This window comes from Pezoporus occidentalis, unplaced genomic scaffold (genome assembly GCF_034315485.1).
Source record: "Pezoporus occidentalis ecotype Australia unplaced genomic scaffold, CSIRO_AGI_Poc_V1 ctg187, whole genome shotgun sequence".
NCBI lineage: Eukaryota > Metazoa > Chordata > Aves > Psittaciformes > Psittacidae > Pezoporus > Pezoporus occidentalis.
In genome coordinates, this window is record NW_026913715.1 from 1398098 (window position 1) to 1407948 (window position 9851).

At 53.5% G+C, this 9851-nt stretch overlaps 2 protein-coding genes across 2 annotated transcripts; one reads left to right on the forward strand and one right to left on the reverse strand.

Moving 5' to 3' along the window:
• Nucleotides 1-387: 387 nt before the first annotated feature.
• PRPF4 (pre-mRNA splicing tri-snRNP complex factor PRPF4) lies at nucleotides 388-8707 on the reverse strand. The gene is made up of 14 exons (XM_062616013.1): nucleotides 8557-8707; nucleotides 7828-8005; nucleotides 7220-7406; nucleotides 6912-6999; nucleotides 6107-6186; nucleotides 5746-5839; nucleotides 4773-4867; nucleotides 4404-4462; nucleotides 3678-3801; nucleotides 2412-2501; nucleotides 1989-2111; nucleotides 1729-1836; nucleotides 1529-1647; nucleotides 388-1408 (listed from the first exon to the last, which is right to left on the reverse strand). Exons 1-14 carry the CDS (start codon nucleotides 8626-8628, stop codon nucleotides 1215-1217), a joined length of 1611 nt encoding a protein of 536 aa, XP_062471997.1. The 5' UTR covers nucleotides 8629-8707; the 3' UTR covers nucleotides 388-1214.
• Nucleotides 8708-8849: 142 nt separating this feature from the next.
• CDC26 (cell division cycle 26) lies at nucleotides 8850-9377 on the forward strand. Its single transcript, XM_062616017.1, has 2 exons — nucleotides 8850-9008; nucleotides 9092-9377. The coding sequence occupies exons 1-2, from the start codon at nucleotides 8928-8930 to the stop codon at nucleotides 9266-9268; spliced, it is 258 nt and encodes an 85-aa protein (XP_062472001.1). The 5' UTR covers nucleotides 8850-8927; the 3' UTR covers nucleotides 9269-9377.
• The last annotated feature ends 474 nt before the right edge of the window (nucleotides 9378-9851 follow it).

Below are 9851 nucleotides of genomic sequence, written 5' to 3' on the forward strand. Positions count from 1 at the left end.
TGTATGACTGTGCCCAGTGCCGCTCTGTGAGCACCTCAGCTCCATTGACCTGCTGGCTATGGTCCCGTTGATGTGGGACAAGGTTGGTGTTCTGACCTCTTATCCCACACCATTTTCCCTGGGAGCAAATAAGAGCTGGCACAGAGCACATGGAGCTGGCACCCCACTGCTCAGAAGGGAGGAGAAAGCCCACAAGGTGCTTCACAGAAGAACAGTAACTTGTGGGTGATTTTTTTTCTTAGAACATCTCCACTGCAGGTGCTGAGAGCAGAACCATGTTCATGCTGCCAAGGAACACGGAGCTGCTCCAGCTGACAGTGAGGACATGAACCAGTCTCCTCGTTCCTCCTGAGGGGTTTTTATGGTGGCAGACAGAAAGCAAACTGCGCTGTGAAGTTCCTGTAATTTCTCCATTCCTCACTCGGGCCCAGAGGCACATTCAAAACATGCTTTGATTTTCCAGAACACAACATCTGCAAAGCCTCAATGTGAAGAATAAACATCAAGGAAGAATGCTCCCTGCAGTGTGTATGTTAGAACAAGACAGTCCTACACTGAAACACCCTTTCTCACATCACCTCAGGTGAGACACAGCAAAAACTTACACAGGAGATGCCTACGTGCATTTGAAGCACCCAGCTCATCAAGGACATGAGGTGGTACATACAAAGAAACTTCCCTGGCCTTTAACACCTCCTGTGGGTGAACACAAAGGGCACACAGACCTCCACACTTGGGGTACCATGTTCCTCTAACACTCACACCAAGTTTTCCCTTCTTTAAATGCAAATCAAGTTTGAAGCCACAGACTCCTTCCAAAGGCTCCTGGAAATGGAAGGTAAGAAGGGAATGAGCAGAGGCTGACCACCACAGCACACCTGAGGGGTGTGTGGGGAGCCACAGATGTGTAAAATGGACTGGAGGAAACCTCTGAGGCTGACAGGGAAGGGAGGGTGGAAGCAGATGGATCATCTCCAAACAGCAGCAGAAAGTATCTGCAGTATGAAACCAGCATCCTAAAGGGTACAAAAACATGACCCAAGATTTGCCTCCAGCAAACACAGGTACTTCACAACCACCTCAACCCAAGCCCAGCCAGTGCCCAGCTGCCCCACCACATGCTGCAATAGCCCATTCCTTTCTTTAATATAAAAAAGGTTGTCCTAGCTGATGGCCACGAACATCTCCTTCAGTTCATGAGCAACAGCTCTGAGCTACTCCGCTGTCCACAGCTTGAAGGTTCTGTCATAGGAGCAGGTTGCTATCAGCTGGCCATCGAGGGAGATGTCCAGTCCCATCACCTTTCCCTCATGACCAGCCAGTGTCTTCAGTGGGGACCAGCCAGGGTGAGTCCAGATCTTGGCTGTGTTGTCATAGGCGCCCGTAAGCAGGAAGTTTCCATGGTTGGCTGCAGCAGAAGATGAGAACAAGGGAGAGGTGAGATTTGCAGATAAAACCATCCCAAACCCTGACCTTCTCGACCTGAAGGTGTTTCATCCCCTGCCACCTCAGCTCAGGAGGTGCTTACGTTCAAACTTCACCCCGGTCACCAGGTTCTGGTGGGCAGGAATGGTGTAGATGCACTTCCTCTGGCGCAGGTCCCACACCTTGCACGTGTTGTCACCACTGCCAGTCGCAACGTGGTATCTGCCAAAGGGTGGGGGAAGGTGTTGCTGGGAGCTTTGTACTCAAGAGCTCCCAATCCCACCACCCAAACTCTCTTCTTACCCATTAGGGGAGAAGTTAATCCCATAGATCTCCTTCAGGTGGCCTTCCAGGAACATGATGCAGCGTCCTGTGCGCAGGTCCCACACCCGGCCAAAAGCATCCAGTCCTCTAGGAAGGGAGACCACGAGTGTTACCCATCAGAGCCTTCCACAAGTGCCAGAGCTCAGCCTCACCAGCAGCATCACTGGGGCACCTGGCATCAGTCAGCAACCAAACCTTGATACCATTTCATGTCTGGTCCCAATGCAAAGCACACTCACCCAGTGCCTGCGAGGGACCCGTCCGTGTGAAAGGCAATGTCATAGACCCCTTTGCTGTGCCCCTCCTGATGGAGAATCTCCTCCTGAGCTTCCAGGTCCCACAAGCGCCACGAGTGATCGTAGCTGTAAAAACAAAGCATGTGTCCAGCCCAATGGATCTCCAAGGAGAACAAGAGGATATTGCACTAAAGGGGGGGGGTGGGGGGGTGGGTGGTATTTCCAGCTGGAGACCAACAGGTTTCCCATGAGGGGCTGAGAAAGGAATCCCAATGCCTTGATATTCCTTACACTGCAGCAGCCCAGCTGCTGTCAATGGCCAACCCTTGCCCACACTCAGCTCCTCTGGACAAGCAACAGCACCCACTGGACTACCAGATAGAGAGCGAATGGTAATGTCTGAAGGAAATAAGCAAACCTCCCTACCAGGTGGTACCCAGGAACCGGCCTGACGGGTGCCACATCACACGTGCCACTCTCATGCTGTGTCCTTCAATATCTGCCACCGGTTCATCACTGAAAGACAAAAATCAGGCACTGGTCAGAGGAGGGAGCTCCTGGAGGCCTTTGCAAACATTCTGCTCACAGCACAGGATCTGCACATTAAATGCCACCCAGCCAGAACATCAGAGCTTTAACTAATGGCTCTGAATTCTGGCTTTGCTCACCCAGGTGCAGCTGTAAGTGGAACCCCTTGATCCACACTCATGCTGGTTACAAAGTTCTCCTAGGATAATTATTATCATTATTCCTGAAAAGGCCCTTGTCATTAGCACTTTAAAGTGCAGAACCAAAACACAGACTACTGCAACAGCAGATTTACTGTGGCTTCACAGAACTAGAGCAAATCCTGCTCTTGTGCAGAGCTGCAGGGAGGCAGGATAGGGGGAATATTCTCCCAGAATTACAAGCAGCAGGTCAGCAACCTTCAGCCGGAGACCTGAGCAGCATTTAGTTTCTTTCCAACAGGGTAACTAAAGAGATGTGGTCATCTGAGACTAATAAGCAGCCTGTGCCTGTGCAGAGCTGTGCTTCTATGACTGGAAACACTGACTTCTAGCTAAGGATAAGCACCTGAGCACTTCCACTGCATGAGGTGCACTGAAGGGCTCCTCAAACACAGCCAGTGCCAGGGCTCAGTGTCTACACCTTCTCTTCTTCACAGCCTTGAGATAGATGCTGCACATCTTCTTCCAAAATTACACTGCAATGACAGAGCCACTGAGAGGCTGAAGCTTTTGTGCATCCTCCTGTATTTGGTTACTCCCTCTCCAGATACTGGTGCTTTCTAATAACTCAAGTTCATTTTTTAATATCCATAGAATCAGCTTGGTTGGAAAGACCTTTAAGACCATCAAGTCCAGTCTAAGAGGGGATATTTTCTCCTAAATCAAAGGTCAGAATGAAACAATCTCCAAATCTTCCATCCATCACCCAAAGCATTCACCAGAGCCCAGCAGCAACCCGGACTTGATTCTCTTCAGATGACTTCCCCTCACCTGGATGTCCCTACTCAGGGTGATCTTTTTTCCTGCTGAAGAAGGTGGCACAAACTGAGGCCAGGAACTGCACTGGTATAACTACAAGAAAAGGTTGCATTTGCAGGAGGATGGTAAATGTCCAATGTTCAGCAGCATGAAATAAACCCCAAACCAACCATGCTGCAGTGTGCTTGTCTGGTATCATTCTGACCTTTCAAGGCTCCAGAGTTTGACAGAACCATCAGCTGCACAGGAGGCCAGGTTAACATCCTTCTTGTCCAGGGAGACAGTGGCTTTGGGATGGAAAACTATTGCTCCTACATTGGTGCTGTGTCCTTAAGAGAAAGGAAGATCAAAAAATCACTGTCTGCCACATGATCTTGGCCAGTTCTTCAGAGAAGCAGCATTTTTTTGTTGCTCAGCTGGCTACCAGTGAACGCTGTCGCTGTGTCCTCCCACGTTGGGTGAAGGTGCACTGTAACCACCAGCCACAGCTGCCAACAGCTACACTGCACTTCCAGCAGCACCCACTTCAGGGTGTCCAACACAAAGGTTTGTGACACGCAAAATGTAGTGAAAATCCAACATATGAATCCAGAGATCTGTCCTCACCTTTGTACCCAGTCAGAGTTGTGACCACTGTTCAAAGAACCTCACTGCTGGTAAGTGACTGGCCAAAAATGCTATTTGCCTCTAAATAATTCAAACCAGGTTTTGAAACAAAACCCCATTTAGAATCAGGAACAGCAAACTCTGGTCTCAGCTCTAAGAGAAGGGCCAGGACTTCCTCGTCATTACCTGACAGTGCCCCAGCTCCCCAGTGCTCTCATGAGAACAAAACCTGCCCAAAGATCACTACATTTGGAGCCACAAAGTAATTGAGAAAGGGGAACTCAGTCCACAGAGGAACAAAAGAACTCAGCAAAGTCGCTCTCACCTCGTAAGGTGTGGACAAGGTTGCAGTCGGGCACGGACCAGAGCTTGCACAACCCACTCCTGTTGATGACAAGAAATAGGTGTCAGTGTAGGCAGGAATGTCAAAGAGCAGATCAAACACAGAGCTGCAAAACCACCTGGGTATGGGCAGCTGCAATGGCTGAAATACCAATGCATGTGGGGCAACCAGCCATGGCAACTAATGGACTGAAATATCTCCTAGGCTCTAAAATGAAGGGAAGAGAGTTCAGAGTAGAAAGAAAAAGCATTTCTGAACTCTCCTGATTCACCGGCCTGCAGTAGCACCCCTCTCCTTCACTCCTGCTGTGGTCTCCAGCCCCTAAAGCAAGTGCTGTGGAAGGAAACTCACCAGCAGGCAGTCGCGAGCAGTTTGGAATTGGGGCTGAAGTGGCAGTAGGACAGTGGGCGATCATCTCCAATCTGGCTGCAGAAGTTATTCAAGGACTGAAACCAAAGGCAAAGAAAATGATAACTGAGCAAAGTACAACCTGGAGGAAGCACCAGGCAAAGAGTGGGGTGAAAGAGAAGGCAGAGGCCTTTGGAAAGTCACTTTCAAAGGGAGGAGCTGCCCCACAGCCACTCCAGCTCCAAGCAGGCCACTGAGCTGGACTGATGTAGGCCTGGGGCACAGTGAAGCTCTCCAGTGCCACCCATGGTACTGGCCACCAGGAAGCCCTCAGGCCTGCTTTGCAACTGTAGCTTTCATAAAGAACATCCTGCAGCTTTGGTTTCTTTCTACACCTCATCCAATGAATGCATCCAGACAGAGGAGGGCAGGCACTGTGGTGTGCTGAGGGGAGAAGCAAACCCTCTGGCAGTTAACGTCTCTGGGTGTAAACTGGATTTGAGCAGCTCAAGCCTCCCTGTTGGGTTAAGCTGGGAATCTAACTTAACACACAAGGCTGTCTCAGAGTCATCTAAAAGATGGTTATTATGGTGTTGCTTGTATTTTCCCTTGGGTTTATGGACTGGTGACTGCTGTACAGGAAAGGAAAGTGAGCAGTCCATTCCTCACCAGCTAAATCTGTGACAGAGCCAGGAACAAATGCCTTTAGCTTCCCAGGCAAGTGGCAAGGCAGTGCAGGGATGTCTGCTCACCCCTCTGCCACGCAAAGGGACAACTAGAGTACATCTCTCTGAATCCCTGAAGGAATTAGTACCTGCCCTTTGCACACCACAGGGGAAGGGAGAATAAGCAGAGCTTCCCAACAGGTGACAGTGCAGAAAACTGCACACACCTGCATAGCATGTCGGGGCACTGACCCATTCCTGCAGTCTTTGGAGGAGCAGCAAGAAGCTGTAAAAGCAGCAGCCAAACCTACCCGCAGGGATTTGTGTAGCTCCTGTCTCTGCGACGTCCTCGTTGCCTCTGGGATCTCTTTGAGCAGGCGAGCTTCTTCCAACCGCTTCGCTGCCCTGCAGAGCACAACAGTGGAGTAACAAACCCCTACACTGCCCTACCCTGCTGCTGGGAACTGGCCGTGCCCTCATCCTCCCCTGAGCTGGGCTGATGTTAGAGTCAGTACTGCACAGAGAACTCGAGTTCTGCACTCACTGGACCTGTCTACCTGTGTATGTTCCCCATTCCTTTGGCCTGATTGCCTGCACTACCCGCAGTGGGATGAGCAGCCAAACTTTACACCAAGTTGTGCCTCCTCCTTCCTTTGAGCTGCTGGGTCTCACCTGGGGAGTGAGTAGTTTGCAAGCCAGAGCCGCGCTGTTTTCAGGCTGCGTGGTCCTTCGTGGTACCAGGTTTGCTGATACTGCAAGGGAAAGAACACAGCTGGTGTGATGCTGCTCTTCCACTCAGTGACCTCCTCTGAGCAGATAAGTGCCACCACTGTCTGCTCTTAAATCTCACTGTGTTAAGGCCTCTTTTTAAAGGTATTTTGCACAACAGCCCTAGAAAAAGTGATTAAAGAGACAAGGCAAACTCTGCCCTGCAGATAAAATCCTGATGTGCAGCCATTTCACTCGAGAATACTCCAGTTATGACTTGCTTTTACTTGATGAATTACAGCTCTCTCCTTCTCTACACACTGCCCCAGAAAATGAAAGCCCAGAGCTGCAGAAATTGTCCGTTTCTTACACCAACCCCCCAGAATAAGAAGGGAAAAATGGACTTAGAAAAGAGACAGGAGAAGCAGAAAGAAAGAAAGAAGAATAACAGGCAAAAACAGATGCAGCAGCAGGAACATATTTTCTTTTCTTCCCAAGTACAAAGACAGCAATAAAGGCCCTGCTAGACTAAGGAACAGTTCAAACACGTGCTCTCCTCTTCTACACTGAGCATGAGATTTGTCCTGCAAGCACAGGCTAACTTAGTGCTGCCGATTTAGAACTGCTAAGACAGGCAACACAAAATAAGCACGAAGGGACGAAAACCCACAGAGTGACCCAAACCAAGAGTCCTGGGCAGAGCAGAGCCCATCAAAGCCAGGTATCACACAAGCTTCCCTCAGCACTGAGGGAACAGGGAGATCATTACCTCTTCTCTGGACTTTTTAGACCTGTCATCATCTTTCCTGGTCTTTTTTAACGCGTCTGTGCCAACCACTGAAAGGATATTTCTTAACCTGGAAAGAAACACAGCAAGTTGTATTCAGGCTGTGAATTCTCAGCTGACAATGAGCTCCTGCCAGTTGCTCCTTCTTCCTCAGTGTTCTTGCAGCACTGTAAGGAAGTGTTACAGAGCAGTGGCACTCGCTGCACCCCAACCACATGGGAAACATCCATCAGGAGTTAGATAAACTCCAAGTTCTCGCTATGCAGAACTCGGGCAGCCTGACACAGCACCTCTCCCTCCTTTCTGCAGGACCTTCTCCAAAGAGGGTGATGGGCTCCCCAAGCGCCCGCAAACAGGCTTTGACTTCAGAGTCATCAGTGGACACATTGATCTGCCGGGCTCGCTTCCTGCGCTCGAACTCCGCCAGCACCTCAGCCTGACGCTCACTCATGTGGTCTTCGAGGTCAAAGACCTCACCTGAGAAACAAACAGAACTGTCAGCTCACAGCAGTGCTGGATGTCCCAGGCCCCTCTCTAGAGCAGCTTGCTCCAGCTTTCCTGCCAGGGATGGGGCAGCCCCTTGTAGGCACTGGAGCTGCTGGCAGGTTAAAGGCCTGTCCCTCTCCCCTTCCAGCTTTCCTGGAGAGCCTTCTCTTCTCCAGGCTGACCCAGCCCAGCTCTCTCAGCCTGGCTCCAGAGCAGAGCTGTTCCAGCCCTGTGTTTGTGCTGGGGTTGCCCTGACCCAGAGGCAGGACCAGATCCCTCTCAAACAGGAAAAGCCAAACAAAGAGCCATTTGTCCAGGCAAAAGCCTCATGGGTTTGACTTTAAATTATCCTAAAAGTTGATCACAGCCTTTTGAAAGTGTCACACTGCAGAACATGGGTCAATATTCTCACCACTGCTAATGTTGATGTTGCCAGCTTCGATCGCCGCTTTCATCCCCTCCTTCCCCAGCAGCCCCGACTCCCCCTTTGCCAGACGCTCCTTCTCCTTCTCTTCAAGGCTGCCATAGAAGATGGGGGCTCTCTTGGCCGGGGGAGCATCGCTCTCTTCTGCAGCCTTGGTCTTGGTGGCCTGGAATGTAAAGGCAGACCTTTAAGTGTGTTTTGGTTGACAAGGAGCCAGCAAACAGCTCCAGTTGCAAGGGAGGACACTGGGGACGTTCTGATGAGACCCGGACACTCTGTTTGAGGCAGCAGCTTTGGCCCAAGTGCAAAGGGCAGAAGTAAAATGCCCCATTAAATACTTCACTGCAAGTGGGCTCTGTTGTGCTCTGGCTCACTGTGAGCTGCTCAGACCTCACTTTTAAGGCTGCTTTCTGGACTACAATGAAGAACAACAACGTTCCAGCTCAGGAAGGAGGCTATGCCGCCGCCCGCGCTCGGGGGCGCTCCGCACGTGGAGGGAGGCGGCGGGTGACCGGTTCCTGCTCCCGGGAGAGGGGCCTCAAACAAACATCCCGGGAAGAATCTGAGGACCCCGTCAGGCCGCCCACAAACGCGGCTGGGGGAGCTCCGGCCGCCGCGAACCCCGCAGGCCGCAACAGCACACACCGGGGCGGCCCCGCTGCCGTGCGGGTAACGGGCCCGGTGCCGCCGCCCTCCCCGCCTGAAGCAGACACCCACCTCTGCAGGCGCGGGGGCCCGCACGAGCGGGCGGGCGCCACCTCGCGCTGCCGGGGCCCGAGCGGAGGCCATGGCGGCGGCAACGGGAACCGGGAACAGCAGCAGCACGGGGTTCGGGCTCCGGCGCCTCACGATCACTTCCGGGGCACGCGGGGCACGCCGGGAAGCGCAGTAGCCGTTAGCGGCGGGGCTCGCAGGGCACGTCGGGAGCAACGACCCGGGGCCACGCAAGGTACGCTGGGAGGTGTAGTCCGGGGGGGGCGGCAACGCGCACCGGGAGGTGTGGCCGGGGGCGCGCAGAGCACGCCGGGAGGTGTGGCCTTGGCGGGCTCGGCCCGCGGCGGCGGGCTCGGGTACCGGTGCGGGTGGGGATGCTGCGGCGGAAGCCGACGCGGCTGGAGCTGAAGCTGGACGACATCGAGGAGTTCGAGAGCATCCGGAAGGACCTGGAGGTGCGAGCGGGGCCTCCCGCGGCGGGACACGGCCCCCCCCCGCCCGCTCGGGATCGCCCTGACGCGGCCCCTCTGCCCCGCAGGGCCGCAGGAAGCAGCGGGAGGACGCGGACGCGGCGGCGGCCGGTGAGGAGGCGGCGGCGGCGGCGCTGGGCAGCGACCACAAGAGCCGGGAGCAGATGATCAATGACCGCATCGGGTACAAGCCGCAGCCCAAGGCCGGCGGCCGCGCCGCGCACTTCGGCACCTTCGAGTTCTAAGGGCGGGGCCGGGCCCGCTGCACCCGCGCTCCCCGCTCTGCGGTGAAGGCGGCCGTGAGCGCCCCTTGGCCAGGGCCGTGTTCAAATAAATATGTCCTTTTTTATTATTGCCGTTCAGTAATAACCACGCGAGCTGCTGTGAATGGCCGAGGGGGAAACACCCGTGTGTCCTGCACTGCGCGTGCCCGTGTGGGATGCAGTCCGGAGGTGAAACACAGCCGCTGGAGAGGGGACTGCTGGGGACCTTTTGGTGTAGTGGCGCTAAAAATGGAGGCAGTGAAGGGATTTTGTTTAAACCTTCACCCTGTGAGCTGGTGACCCCGCTAAGGAGAAGGTACCAGGGTGCTAGAAACCTTCACATGAGTCAGGGCAATCCAAGCACAAGCCCGGGCTGGGAGATGAAGGGATGGAGCAGCCCTGAGGAGAAGGACTTGGGGGTGTTGGCTGATGAGAAGCTCCCCATGATCCAGTTTCAGTGAGCGCTTGAGCCCAGAATGCCCCTCGTGTGCTGGGCTGCACCCCCAGAGCGTGAGCAACAGCACAGGGAGGGGATCCTGCCCCTCTGCTGTGCTCTGGGGAGAAC

Excerpts from the sequence above, each read along its gene's own strand:
- PRPF4 (XM_062616013.1), bottom strand. The coding sequence starts at position 8,628 with ATGGCCTCCGCTCGGGCCCCGGCAGCGCGAGGTGGCGCCCGCCCGCTC. Across the intron at positions 7,407-7,827 it reads CAACATCAACATTAGCAGTG|GTGAGGTCTTTGACCTCGAA; the intron begins GTGAGAATATTG and ends TTTGTTTCTCAG. Across the intron at positions 5,840-6,106 it reads GCAAACTACTCACTCCCCAG|GGCAGCGAAGCGGTTGGAAG; the intron begins GTGAGACCCAGC and ends TGTGCTCTGCAG.
- CDC26 (XM_062616017.1), top strand. The coding sequence starts at position 8,928 with ATGCTGCGGCGGAAGCCGACGCGGCTGGAGCTGAAGCTGGACGACATC. Across the intron at positions 9,009-9,091 it reads GCATCCGGAAGGACCTGGAG|GGCCGCAGGAAGCAGCGGGA; the intron begins GTGCGAGCGGGG and ends TCTGCCCCGCAG.